At 34.4% G+C, this 14,703-nt stretch overlaps 1 protein-coding gene across 5 annotated transcripts in view; it reads right to left on the reverse strand.

Moving 5' to 3' along the window:
- Window positions 1-14,703, reverse strand: part of DENND4C (DENN domain containing 4C) — a 124,336-nt gene that overhangs the window by 33,924 nt on the left and 75,709 nt on the right. For 3 of the 5 annotated variants that reach the window (XM_082628461.1, XM_082628460.1, XM_082628462.1), the window contains 6 exons: window positions 13,419-13,551; window positions 11,058-11,264; window positions 6,570-6,698; window positions 6,234-6,378; window positions 5,813-5,959; window positions 860-982 (listed from right to left, as the gene is read on the reverse strand). In XM_082628461.1, coding sequence (XP_082484587.1) covers window positions 860-982; window positions 5,813-5,959; window positions 6,234-6,378; window positions 6,570-6,698; window positions 11,058-11,264; window positions 13,419-13,551 — 884 coding nt within the window. The remainder of the gene's footprint in view (window positions 1-859; window positions 983-5,812; window positions 5,960-6,233; window positions 6,379-6,569; window positions 6,699-11,057; window positions 11,265-13,418; window positions 13,552-14,703) is intronic. The other 2 variants (XM_082628459.1, XM_082628458.1) reach the window with 1 other exon arrangement.

The raw sequence follows: 14,703 nt of genomic DNA on the forward strand, positions 1-14,703 counted from the left end.
AAAATATTTGGATGTTATCATTCCTATTTTTGCCAGTATTGAACAGAAACAAAGTATTTTTTAAAATATATTTTATGTACTTTTTCTCTATGTGGGGGTGAATACTTTTTCTCTACTTTATTACTGATTTATTTTATGCCATAAATGTTGCCAGTACTGACTGAAATAAATGCTTTATTTTAACACTCAATCCTAACTTGAGAATTCCTGAGCAAATAAATTAAGGCTTTGGCCTTCTGTCACACTTCATCACTTGTCAAGTAGGAGAGGGGCTTGCTTCTGCATAATTCTAGAGCATAAAGTAAGTGAGATCATTAAAGAAAGTGTACTTTTTTGTAAGATAGGAAGACCATCGTATTATCAAAAAGCCAAAATATTCCTCCATATTTCCTTAAAATGACTACTACAAATCATTTCTCATTTCTATCTCAATGAATCCCCTAAAAAAAGGAAAACTACACAGACTATATTGGAACCTACAAATGAAAAATATCGACTTAGATATTTGAAGGACTTCCAGTGAAAGAGCATTTTAAAATAAAAGGTACACTGGAATACAAGTTTGATGACTCAGAGTTTAGTCCTGGTTCTGTCACAAAGTAGTTATTTAACATTGGCAAATGAATACCTTGATGGGCCGCAGTTTCCTACAAAGTTGAGGGCTGACCTACAGAGTCTCTAAAGATCTCTTAAATTCTAAAATTCAGAGACTACCAAAAATCTATCATATATAAGAGTACATAGTATCTTATAAGCCCAGACTTTACATTTCTGGAAATTATAACCAAAATTATCAAATAAGACTTTTAATTAATATAGGTATTTTTCAAAGTAAAGCTAGTAAATATCAGTACTTAACCTTCTGTTTGCACTTTTGTTTTGGTTATCAAGTCTCCTGATACTTGTTCTTCAGGCACATGAATTTCTGCATCATCCTTTATAAGTTCATCCTTAGACCCATAGCCTTGGTCAGACTGACCACCTGTTAAAAAGAATGTAGGCTGACATATAAATGTTTTCATATATTTATAGTCCAGCTATAAAATGTCAAAAGGAAATTCCACCAACTTACACAATTAAACTTGTAAAAAAAGAAGAGAAGAAAGCTCATGAAGCACACAAAACATTTTACAACAATGGTAAGAATTAAAGAACAGTAGAAACAGGAACATCAAAGACTAAAAACCATTACACACTTGGAAGCAGTGAATCTTAATTTAATTTCCTTACCTATAAATTAGTAGATTTGGATAAGATGTTTTGAAAGTTTCATTTGGAGTGCATCTACAGAATGCTACCTTTTGTGTAAGAAAGAAGTGGAAATAAAACAAACAGATATCTTCTTACTTTTGCAAAAAGAAATGCAGGAATAGTAAACCAGAAAACAATAAAACTGGGGGAAAATAGGATAGAAGGGATTAAGAGAGAGGAAACTTCTCTAAATATGGTTATCATATTGTTTTTATTTTTGGAAATGTATTAACTTCTACATGTTCAAAAACTTAAATCAGCAAAACTGAGGTCCAGGGTATAACTAAAACTGAATGCACATGGAAACAAACAAAACCAATTGTTGATGAATAACATGATCACACTGGAAGGATGGGGGAGGACTAATGTAATGTGTAACTTTTAACACATTATTCTGAGTATATACCCTAGTCATGGGGGGTAACAGTCAAATCCTAAACTCCTTAGGTTTATTTCTCACAGGGGAATGGGTATAGCAATTCTGAAATTATATTATGTGCACTGTAGGACTGAGCAAATGAGTAAATGTGATGATGCTGGGAGCTAAAATTCTTACTGTGGAAGAAGAGAGATCTTTAAAAAGTGAAATGAAGGAAGGCAAAGAAAAACCTGTGGGGCTGATTTGGAATTAGAAGTATTTCTAAACTACATACACATTTTTTCTACCTCTGCTGAAAAAGTCTAGAACGACAACACCCTGGAGGAAGTAAGCATTTCTAGAGCCCAGACCTTCGTTTCTAAAATCTATTGCCCATTAAAAGGAACCTGGGATCCTTGAAGAAAAGGCTGATTCCAGAGCTCAGTCAGGGAAGGTACAAGAATGAGCAAGGAACGTGTTGTTATGCAAGAAAGCAAGTGCTCAAAAACATGAGAGGACATTTATAAAGAACATTCAAAAGAATATTATCTTATAAATGTGAGGGGACGACAGAGTTGGCAAAATCACCACATTATAGCCATCACGGTAAAGATTGGTTCAGGCAAGAATCATCAAATGGATGATAAATTTAAAAGAGAAAGTGTGATGAAAAAGAAGATATTGTTGCATAGTCTCAGTGTCTCTTCACAAATAGCTTATTATCTGCAAGGGGGATAATGGTAACTAATAGAAACAGAACACTGACATCAAGTGATCCAAATTAACATTACCAATGAGGGGCAGACAGACATTGTGTGCCTCTGGGTTATGATAATCTCAGAAGGATTTAACATAATTTTTGTAGAAAAGCCATGGATGTATAACCTAATCTAATCACAGGGGAACATCAGACAAACTCAAATTTGGCAGCATTCCACAAAATAACTGGACTTATTCTTCAAAAAGGTCAAGGTTATGAAAGACAAAGAAAAGGTGGGGAACTGTGCCTTGTTAAAGGAGACTAAAGAGGAGTTAAAGTACCACAAAGTACATTATAGCTGACAACACTGGAATACAGACTATAAAGTAGTAGAACAATGTTTTCCTGAATTTGGAAACTATACTGTGGTTATGTAAGAGCAAATACCACTGAAGTATTAAGAGATAAAAGGGCAAGATGTATGCAATCTGCTCTCACATAATTTAGGGGAAAAAAGTGCATGTGTACAGAAAGAAACTGATAAAGCAAATGCGTCAAACTAAAAGTGAATGAATCTAAATAAAAGTTATTCAAGAGTTCTTCGTATTATTCTTGAAACATTTAATAAGTTTAAAATTTTTTTTAAAGTCTGTTTTGGCTTTAATGTTCTATCATTTAAAACTGAAATAAAGGCAAGTTACTAGGGGATCATTATAAAGGATGTCAATGAAAAACACATAAAACAAAAAATATAGTGCCTTCCACTGTCTACTACTTTTTTTTTTTTTTTTTTTTTTTGCGGTACGCGGGCCTCTCACTGTTGTGGCCTCTCCCGTTGCGGAGCACAGGCTCCAGATGCGCAGGCTCAGCAGCCATGGCTCACGGGCCCAGCCGCTCCGTGGCATGTGGGATCTTCCCAGACCGGGGCACGAACCCGTGTCTCCCGCATCGGCAGGCGGACTCTCAACCACTGCACCACCAGGAAGCCCACTTTTTTCTTTTTTCACTTTCTACCACTTTTTTTTTTTTTTTTTTTTTTTTTTTTTTTTTTTTTTGCTGTACGCGGGCCTCTCACTGCTGTGGCCTCTCCCGTTGCGGAGCACAGGCTCCGGACACACAGGCTCCGCGGCCATGGCTCGCGGGCCCAGCCGCTCCGCGGCATGTGGGATCTTCCGGGATCGGGGCACGAACCCGTGTCCCCTGCATCGGCAGGCGGACTCTCAACCACTGCGCCACCAGGGAAGCCCTCTACCACTTTTTAAACTGCCATTCAAACTTTGCGTTTGCCATATAACAAAAGAATTAGGCTTTAAAAAAAAAACTGCTATTTAGATAACCAACAAGGACCTGCTATATAGCAAAGGGAACTATACTCAATATTTTGTAATAACCTATAAGGGAAAAGAATCTGAAAAAGAATATATATGTGTATATGTGTGTATGTGTATATAACTGAATCACTGTACACCTGAAATTAACACAATACTGTAAATCTACTGTACTTTGATTAAAAAAATTTTTAATTAAAAAAAATACTGCTATTTTGAATGACTTCTTTCAGTCTTTTTTTTTTTTTTTTATTGGCCCCCCTCAGAAAGTCTGGTAAAGCATTACGGTGCCATGAAATGGACACTAGACTGGGAACTGAGTAAACTGATTAAACCCCGATATGCCCTCAACAAGCTAAGTGACTCAGGATCAGGTACTAAGTGGAAAGATTCTGTGAGATAATCCTTAATGAAAAGAGTAACTTAAGCATCTGGGCTGGAAGTCTCCAAAAATATCAGATGATATCACCAGAAACTCTACAGAGACACATAATCACTGTAAATTCAGTATCAGAGCTTCAGTCATTTGAAATGTAGCTTAAAAGAAATATATGAAAAAGGGATCTTAAGTTTCTCCCCCAACTGGGGAATATGGAATCTTTATGCAGTTTCCCAGAATTACTAGTAAATCTTTTTTTTTGCCTTTAAAGGAGACAAGTTTAAAAATCCAGAGGGATAAGGAGGGTGTTTATCTATTATTATTGTTATTATTAGTGAAATGGTTTCATGCCACAAATTATTTTCTTTATTTTCCATAAATGAAATCCAGTTATTCTATAAGCACTAGGAAAAAAATACAGGAGGAAATAAAATAAGGTGGTTTTCAAATGAAAGTCTCACGAAAATTCCTACATGTTGAAAGAAATTTAATTTACAAACAGGATTGCAACTTACAGCTTTATGTTGACTTTCACTAATTTATACATGCTTCTGTAATTATGGGGATAGTTTTTAGCACAAGAATCAGCAGATCAGTTTTAGCAAGCAAAAACCACCTTAACAGCTGGAATACTGAAATCTTTAACGCTCATAAAACCATTTGACTCGATGCTACAAACCACCCTCAAAATAAGAATTGTAGCAAGGCATAGCATATTTTCAATTAAGATAACAAATATGCTTTGCAAATTGATCATAAAGTGTTAGTTGGGTATTTTCAGTAGTATGTATAAAATTACACGTATCTGAAGGAGAAAAAGCCAAGAAAACTAAAATTGCTTTCCACTTGCAACAGTACTTAAAATATAACAAAAGGCCTCTCCCCCACCCTTGCATGTCCGCAAAATTTAACCTAATAAATGGGAAATTACCTGAAGTGGTTAACATTCAAGGGTAGAATTAATGCACACGTGTATCCATAGCTTCACGTCACACAAGTCTGTCTGCACCCCACACCATGACAGCCAAGGACAAATGCAGCACCAAGAAACAGCACAGAGCAAAAAGCAGAGCAACAAAGAGCAGAGAAAAGGAAACTTCAGTCATTGAGACAAGTTCATCAGATGAAGCACAGGAATTAGACTCAGAATTCCTTTTAAAGAAAAGCTTGAGATATTAACAATAACAACAAAAAAGAAAAACACGAGAAGAAGGATGTGCAACACACATATATCTGCTCAACGTGCTACTTTAATTAAGCTTATTTCTAACTTCAGAGGAAAGAGATTATGCCCATAGCTTTGTATGTAAAAGTAGCTTCAGTAGTTTCTCAGATTTTAAAAAGTGTCATTTAAAGTAATGACTATGCAAAGAATACGTCTTTCTCGTGGTATGTGACTTATTTTCTTCCCTCTTCAATATTCATAACCTCAAATCTTTAATAAATATTATCCACTTAATGAAAAAAAGATTTGCAATTGTGTCACTAACAGTCAAGTTCCTCAGCTCACAATTCCTAACAATTATATCATATACTTTCGCAAATTAATGATGAACGAACACAAAGAAGTACCACGTAAGAGCCTTTTGCACAGCACTCCCAAGTTTATTTTATACCATAGGAAATGAGAGAAGTGATCTGCAATCAGAGGTGTACTTTCTCCCCTTATTTATGGATGGTATTTTTTAGGTATTCATATTGCACAAACTTGAGAGAGGAAGGTAAAAGTTTTTTTAAAAAATGGAAGACTTAACATGAGAGTAAGTGAAGGGTTAGTAAAATCCAGATTTTAGTACCTGTGCTAGAGTGATTATCAGTGGAATCAAGCCTGATTAAATCTCTGACGAAGACTGTGTGCTCCCCACTGTTAGCATCATTAGAACTATCCACACTACCGTGGCTCACCGTGTCCCCATCACTTCCAACTGTGGCACTTTGAGGAGCTAAAGATAAGGACAACAGCAGTTCAATAACTCATGCACTGGTAATCTCTGAAGCTAAACATGAGTGACTCACAGTTCATTTAAAGTTGCAGAATACTTTCTAAATTTGTGAGAGGAGAAAATAATTTTGGACTAGGCAACCTCTATCTTTAGTAGTATATGAAAAGATCAACTAGAATTTCATTTAGGTTTTCTGCCTCATACAAGTAAAAATTCATATGTCTATAAAGCTTATGGTTCAGCAAGAAAGTATCTTTCCAACCACATTTATTACCTGATATTGAGGAGACCTGTGACTTTTGCACGGTATTTTTAAGTGGCTGCCTAAATTGTGCCAAGCCACGTACCACATTCCGTACCTTCATCCATAAGAAGATACCACTGCGGGTACTGCTAGGCCACGGGGTCTCCAAAACTACCTAAAGGTAAAATAAAGGTTAAAATAATCTTTATTAGGAATAATTGAATTTTTTAAAAATACATACACATATAATATATACAAAAAGAATTCTACCCCAAAACGTCTAAAAAAAGTTTCTTAAATAAAAGGCATAATGAATTTATCAATCTTAATAAGCAGCATATATTGCCTAATGTCAATCCTACTTACCTTATTATAATAGCCATAAGTAATAGCATTTGGCTTTATTTTAGCAGTCTTCATTTCAAATAAAACTCTCACTGCTAAGACAGGATGACCCCAAAGTCCACAAAGCTGCATTACTACTCGATAGCACACCTAACAAAAAGTAACATCAAAGCATTAATAGTTAGCATATTAGTCTGTGACTTGTAGAGATTTTTAAATGACTTTACTCAATTCTTCTTTTCAAAGTTATTAAGCAACAGTTATTACTATTTTCTCCTTTGTTCTGGTTTGAGAGTCTCGGTAAACTATTTTTTAAAACTATTCATTAATGGAAGTACCAGCATTATTAACTTTTCCACATAAGACCTAAGGGCACGTGTGCCGTTTGTTTCAGTAACTAAGTTTACACAAAGAAAACAACTATTGTTTTCCATAATATGAGAAGGAATTCATTTTTAAAATCAAGCATGATTAAAATAGCTCTCTCCCAAATCATGTTCTTTATTTTATGCCAAAGGAATTAAAAGCAGCATCTCCAGAATGCCTACATAACAAAAAGGATTCTATGAACCCGTGTCTTAAAAAAAGGATGAGAAGAAAGTTAAAAACACTGTAATATTATTAGCAAAGGCTTTTCTGAGAATATGTGTTTACTGAAGAGGGCTAAATTTGATCAGAAGAGGACGACTCAATGGGGAACTCCTAAAAGTTAGAATATCACATTTGGAAGACAACAGTAGAAACCATGAAGAATGAAACAGGAATCTCATGGATCCTTGGCAAAGAGGTGAGCCAGTTTACAAGAGCAGTGAACACGGCAGCCAAAGACTACTATAGCTTAATCTGAGAATAAGAAAATATGCATAAAAAAGATACTCTTCTTGGGACTTCTAAAATGTCCTCTGTTTATAACAGAGCTGTTTAACAACTGTGAGTACCATAAAGCCAAGTTGCACTCTCTACTAAAGAGGAAAGTAAATAGATTTGAGAAAGGATATTTTATTCAAGAGAAGAAGTAGGGAAAGAGATTTGAAGAGGCAGAGGATCATAACGATGAGTACTCTAAAGCCAGGAATGGAGAGTTTAAGTTAGGAGCAGAGAAGTTCAGAAACCGTTCGAGCAACGTCATAAATGACTAGGGTAAAGAAGTGTTAGGAAACTACGTAAATTAGGAACACATGGGAGAACTAGGTAAGATGTATGACGCGATTAAGAAGAACGTGGCACAAGAGTTCTTCAAATGTCTGAAGAGCTGTCACTTGAAAGAAGCAGTGAACAGCTTCTGCAGTCCCAAAAAAGCCGCAGGGAGGTGGAACTGAACTCAGCATAAAACACAAACTTTCTAACAAAGCCAACTCAAGCATAGGCAAGGTCCCATATATTACAGACTTTCAACATCTCAGGTTTAGGTTGAAGTTTTACTAAAATATCTTGAAGTCCTAGTCAACTCTAAGATTCTATGAGCCATGAAGAAGTAAATCACTTTCTATGTCAAATTGGGATTAATCTAAAATTTTCCAAAACCATTCTCGACAATTAATTTATTCTGAAGTCTACAAACTATTCCTCCAAACTTCCAGGCTTACCGGTATAAGAGCCAGGCATCAAACTAAAGAAACAGTAATAATGCCAGGGATATAATTTTTTAATTGCAGTATTTTGTTGCCTACAACATGATACCTTTTAGATATCTATGTTAGATAAAAGATGGCCACAAACTCTTTGCTACTCCTCCCGTGAGAGGTCTATGTCCCTTCCCCTTGAATTGAGGGGGAAAGCCTCTGAGATTACATGACCAACAGAATTTGCCTGAAGTGACAACTGTACCAGTTTCCTGGCTTAAGCCTTAAGAAAGGTCACTTTCCACTTCCTCTGTCTTGAAACAAATGCTCTTGGAATGCTAAGCTATCATGGGAAAAGCCCAAGTACCACATGGAGAGGTCTGAGACTACATGGAGGAAGAGGGGTCCACCTGAGCCCAGCCTTCCAGATAACCTTGCCAAGGTACCTGGCTGGCATGTGAGTTAAGCTGTCTTGGACCTTCCAGACCAGACCAGCTAGCAACTGATTACAACCAAGTGATTCTAAGTAATACAATGTGGAGCAGAAAAATCACCTCAAATTCTTCCTGGATTTTCAGCAAATAAAATAATAAGATTTAATAAAATGGTTATTTTAAGCCACTAAGTTCTGGGGTGGTTTGTTACTCAACAATGTACAACAATATCTATATGGATAGACTGATGAGACAAGGTAAGAATAAGCTTGACACAAACATTTCATTTCCATTAAAAATTTAATAAATAGTATTAAAAGCAAAACACATTATGCATTTTAACTTTAATTTAGCCTACATGGCATATGCTGTTTCTGGGTCTTTACTAGTTTTATTTAAAAATCTACGTTATTACAACTTCTGCAAACATAACATGTAGAACACAAAGCTGTCAAAACATTAAGCATATGAATGAGACAGTGGGTTCTAATGGAGTATGAACCTAAAAATCAAAAACACTTACTTGCTAGGTGGCCTTATGTGTGTGTCATTTCATCTAAGTTTCAAATTTCTTTCTTTGTAAAATGTAGCTAATATATAATTGCCTCATAGAATTGCTGGGAATACCAAAGGAAATAATGTACATAAAAATACTGTGAAAATTTTAATGTGCTATTCTGTGTGTAATCAATAAACAAATAAAATGCATCAAATATGCCCAGCAAATATGCATCCTTAAGTTTTAAAATAAAGAAACATTTCTTTCTTCCAGTTGTAGAGATGTAATTACTTCAAGTGACTACAAATCTGTCAATATAACTTGTTATAAGTAGGAATACAACAAATTAACCTCCAAATTTTTAAGCCTCCTATCAGTGTTTATTGGGAAAATAGTCTAAAAAACCTTTTTAGCTTACTAGTCATAATTGCTACATGTTAGAAAATAGGAGAATGTAATTACTTGTAACAAAGACTACCTTAGAAACTTAATATCTATAGAGGAGATTACTTTTCAGGCAATTTGTCTTATGAACTTATCAAAGAAACTTAATCAAGTATTGTGCTTTGAGTTTAGTGTGCAGTAACAAAATTAATACTAGCTCTCTCATAGAGTATATTTTAAAGCACATTAAAAATATTCTGTGCTTGCACAAACTTAAAGCACATCTTAAAATATATCTTAGATATATTATCTTAGATATATTATCTTAGATATATCTCTATCAGAATAAGTTTTTTAAAACATTAAAATGTATGAGGTACAAAACACTAATTCTGATCAAGCACTTTTAATTTCCAAATAGTTTTATAAACATCAGAGGAGAGAAAATGTAATCAAATGTGAGAATGGATATTTTACTTGTTTTATAACTATCTTTTCATTTGAAAAGTTTTTTAAAACATACAGATAATACTTAGAGAAAAATGAGTTTTAGTGTGCTCACAAGCATTATCAAATCTTAATAACGTACATGCTTTATCAGTTTCAGATCTTTTTTATTTTATAAGAGGAGAAAATTACAGTTATTGCTGAAGCCTATAATGTGCCCCTCCTCAATTGCATTTCTCTTCTAACCTTGTGCTCTCTCCTTCTCCCCAAACACCCATTACTCTGAATTTTTATTCCAACTGCATTTTAAATTCTAATCCGGTTCTAAATAATCATTTTAGTTATTTTAACACCAAAAGTAACTTTTAAAGGGAAAAGCAGCAAAGAGAAGAGCTAAATAAGTAACTCAGTTTCTTCAACCGTTAGTTGGATAATACCACTACCTATCTCTGAGGATGGTTCTGAGGCTTAAGAGATGTAGCACACTGTTCACTGAGCGCTTACTATCAGCCAGGTATTCGTCTAAGCACACTATGTACATTAACTGATTTAACTGTCAAATTAACCATTTGAGGATAGGAACTAAATATTATATACCTCAGTGGGGCAATTTTATCCCCCAGGTGACATCTGGCAATGTCTGCAGACATTTTTGATTGCACAGAGCTACTGGCATCTAGTGCACAGAGGCCAGGGATGCTGCTAAACATCCTATCATGTACAGGACAGGATCCCACAATAAAAAATGATGTGGGCCAAAATGTCAACGGTGCCAAGGTTGAGAAACTCAGACCTCCATTTTCAGATACATAATCTGAAACACAGATAGGTTATGTAACTCACCTAGGACACAGGTCCCAAGTGAAGAGCCACTTACTAAAGGCCTATTTGCTTCCTAATAAAGTAATCTTGAGAATAAAATTAGGTCAATATTTTTTTCTATTTATCAAGGGCAAACAATCTGGTCTAAGGAAGTCAGTCTCTGCTGCATTTTAAAGCAATAATTTTTAAATAAATGTATTTTAAAATAATAAGTATTAGCTCTATGAAACAGGATAACAATTTTACCTTTCCTACTTAATGAAAATATTCGAGGATACTGGAAAGCAACTGAGACCTAAATTTTCTTAAAAATACAAATAAAATTTATCTTAGTAACAATAACTCAATTTGTTATACTTGCCTCATCTAGAGGATCCACATCTGTTTTCCTCATCTTAATAAGTACATCATATGCCTGCTGAAGTGCTCTGACCTTAGGATGAGAAACTCTAACATAGGCTGGGAGACAAATAAACCATAAACTGTAACAGTGACTGAAGAGACACTTGGCCCATTGTGGTGGATTTGTATAGCATCTCTTCGCCAACTTATGAGCTGTTTTTATCTCCTAGAAAGAGAATAAACAAAACATCATGGCATTCACTAAAATTCATTAGTATGACAGGAAAAGTGAGAAGTAAAAGGAAGAGAGGAATTTAATGTAAAATTTGACTCTAAAATCAAGCATTTCATAGTTTTGCTTTTGTGAATGGCTTCCTACTTAGTGCCCCCATGGTTCTTCCTATAGAAGCACTTTATACTGTATTTCAACTATTTGGCAAGCAGGTGTCTCCTAATAGACTAGAGATTCCTTAAAAGCAGAGATCATTCATATTATTATAATACAATGGGTAACTAAGTGCCCCTCACACAGAAGGCACTCATATGTTTGACGAATGAAAAGGATTTCATTTATAGCTTATACTTCTATAGAATCATTCTTGAAAAGTCAAGAGTCTTCTCACTCTTACCCCGATACAAAGTTTAAGATGCCCTAGGCTATTCCCCACCAAGATTTCCACTCTACCTTCTGTGTTAATTCCTTCACTGACTGATTCGTTAAAAAGACCTATTCCTTTGCAGGCAACATAGTCTGAGAAAGATCACAGACCTTCCTACCTAATAGTTTTATGGCATGTTTTCTAGTTCTGATTTTCATTCTGATTTAGGTGGAAGAGAGAAAAAGGTATCAAAGTCACCTGCTGAGCGTTATCAAACTCTACATATTCCCAGAAACTATAGAGCCCTCCACACATGTCAGACTGCCACTGTCTGCCTTGCACTAAAGATCCCTCGGCTGGATATGCCCTAAATAAACATACTGTTATGAGCTCTATTTCCAAGAGACTTGCCTGGAAAAAAAATTCTGGTGAAAATGAGATTTAAAGGTGTAGTAGCAAAATTGTCACATTAAAAAACTTGCCTTTATTAAGCTGATAATGGTTAAAAAAAAAATTCCCCTCAGACAACACTGAGAGAATTGTGTACTATATGAGATTAAGGATCACCTCAGGTTACCCCTAGGATGTGAGAGACTGTACATGAATTGGTAAAACCTGAACTAAGAATTTCATTCTGAAATTTTCCATGTTTTGTAGACCCCCAAAATATCAGTATATGTATAAAGGATGTTCAATTTTAACTCACACCTAACCATAGTTTAACTCTTTATACCTAAATCAGATATAGTATTAAAACAAGATGTCTAGGTTGTCCTAAGTTAACTCCCCTTAGAATGTAATATTCAGTAGAAAATATATTTACATTAACCATGAAGAAAAATCAAAATCACAATGAGATACCACTTCATATACGTTAGGATGGCTATAATCAAAAAGACAGAAGATAACAAGAATTAACAAGGATGTGGTAAAATTCTGACTGCTGGTGGGAATTTTAAATGGTGTACCCACTTTGGAAAACAGTCTGACAAGTTCTCAGAAGGTTAAACACAGAGTTACTATATGACACAGCAATTCTACTTTAGGCATATAACCCAAAGAAATGAAAACATATAACCACACAAACACTTATACACAAATGTCTACAGCAGTACTATGCATAACAGCCAAAAAGTAGGAACCACCCACATGTACATGAATGGATAAATAAAATATTTCACACAATGGAATATTATTCAGCAATAAAAATACATGAAATACTGATACATTCTACAACACAGATGAACCTTAAAAACATTAGGCTAAGTGAAAGAAGCCAGTCACAAAATGCCACAAACTGCACAATTCCATTTTTATGAAATGCACAGAACAGGCAAAACTATAGACACAGAAAATAGATTAGTGATTGCCTGGGGCTGTGGAAGATGGAGGAACTGGGCGGTTAACAGCTTAGGGGTACAGGCTTTCTTTATAGGGTGATGAAAATGTTCTATAATTGATTGCGATGGTGGCTGCACAACCCTGTGAAGATACTAAAAGCCAGTGAGTATACTTAAACAAGTGAATTTATGGTATATGAATTATGTTTCAATAAAGATTTTTTTAAGTGTATTTAGTTCCCAAGGTTCTCTTAGAACATAAACATAAGCATTCAAAAACTTCAGCCTCAATATTATAAGTAGGGTTGCAAGAAATCGATTTTAATTCATTAACAACCACAGTGGGTCTTCAAATAATTGCTGTGGGTGACAAGTCTAAACTATGAGCTGCATATCACATATACATAGTTTACATTTTAAATTAGATAAATAATATCTGACCTGTTTAGTTCTCTTAGCCATGAGAGCTGGACTGTTTGTAATGCTACTCCCAGTAGGGTGTCTACTAAAACAAAGTTTCAACTCCTGTGGTCTGTCAAAAAGCTTAAGGTCCAGTCTTGGAAAGTATTTGTAACTAAAATAAAAAGCAAAAATAGAACTGCTGATTTAAAATACATTAACTCTTAATATTATGCCAGAACTTAGGTGAATATTACTAAACCTCAAATGTACCCAATATTATTTTCCAAAATCCTTGTATAGAAATTTTTTTTCAAAAATATAAGATGATGCAATTATAAGATACATAGACTATCTACATGGAAACTTTGGCTCCTCTGCATCCTATTATTTTCAATCAATCCCTAGAACACAGAAAACCCTGATATCTTGACAGAAGAATTAGTAACCCTTTCAACAGGACCCATGTGTTCAATGATAATTTATATTAAAAGATAACATTTAGTATACTTTGTAATTTTTTCTTTATAAAAGTACCTTGCATTCACATTTAAAAGGAAAAAATCCTGAATATTTTTATATTAGGGATGTGCCATAATTTAACCAATTCTTTACTGTTGGACATTTTTAGGTTATTTCTCAATTTTTGCAATTAAGTATCTTTGTACATTTATCTTTGTGAATACTTTTACTTAATTTCTTAGAATAATGCCCAGTAACAGAGCTTTCTATGGTAAATATTTATCAAGAAAATAAAAATTATTATAATCACTATCAAATTACTTCCAGAGAGGTTATACTTACATACACTCTAACTAGAAGTATAGCCTATCCTCAAGCTGATAGACTAAAAATGCTTCTACTACTCATTTGGTTTGTATTTCTTTAAATACTAGAAAAGCTTAACATACTTTCATATTATCAACTATTGGGATTTCTCAGAAATTGCCTAATTATTTCCTTTGGCCAATCTTCTTCTGAAATATATTGCCTTTCCTATTTGATTTACTTATTTGTCAATACCTGCATTCCAATGTATAGTGATCAAAGCCAAAGTAAAAAAGTGTTCTATAATTAACATGCAATCAAAATAGTACTTAATTAAACCACTCAATCTCAGGTATACATTTTTCATTCTTATGGAGTCCTGGTGAGATTATATATTAATTCTATATTTTTGGAAAACACTTATTTTATATTCCCTTTGCCCCAGAAATTCTTTTATGAATACAGCCAAAGAAAATAACTGTGTATACACACAAAGGTATAGATAGCAAAGAACTATAAATAAATCCACAGGAGACTAGTTTAACAAATCACAATAAAT

The sequence above is a fragment of the Mesoplodon mirus genome, assembly GCF_964341445.2.
Source record: "Mesoplodon mirus genome assembly, chromosome: 1".
NCBI classification, from domain to species: Eukaryota; Metazoa; Chordata; class Mammalia; order Artiodactyla; family Ziphiidae; genus Mesoplodon; species Mesoplodon mirus.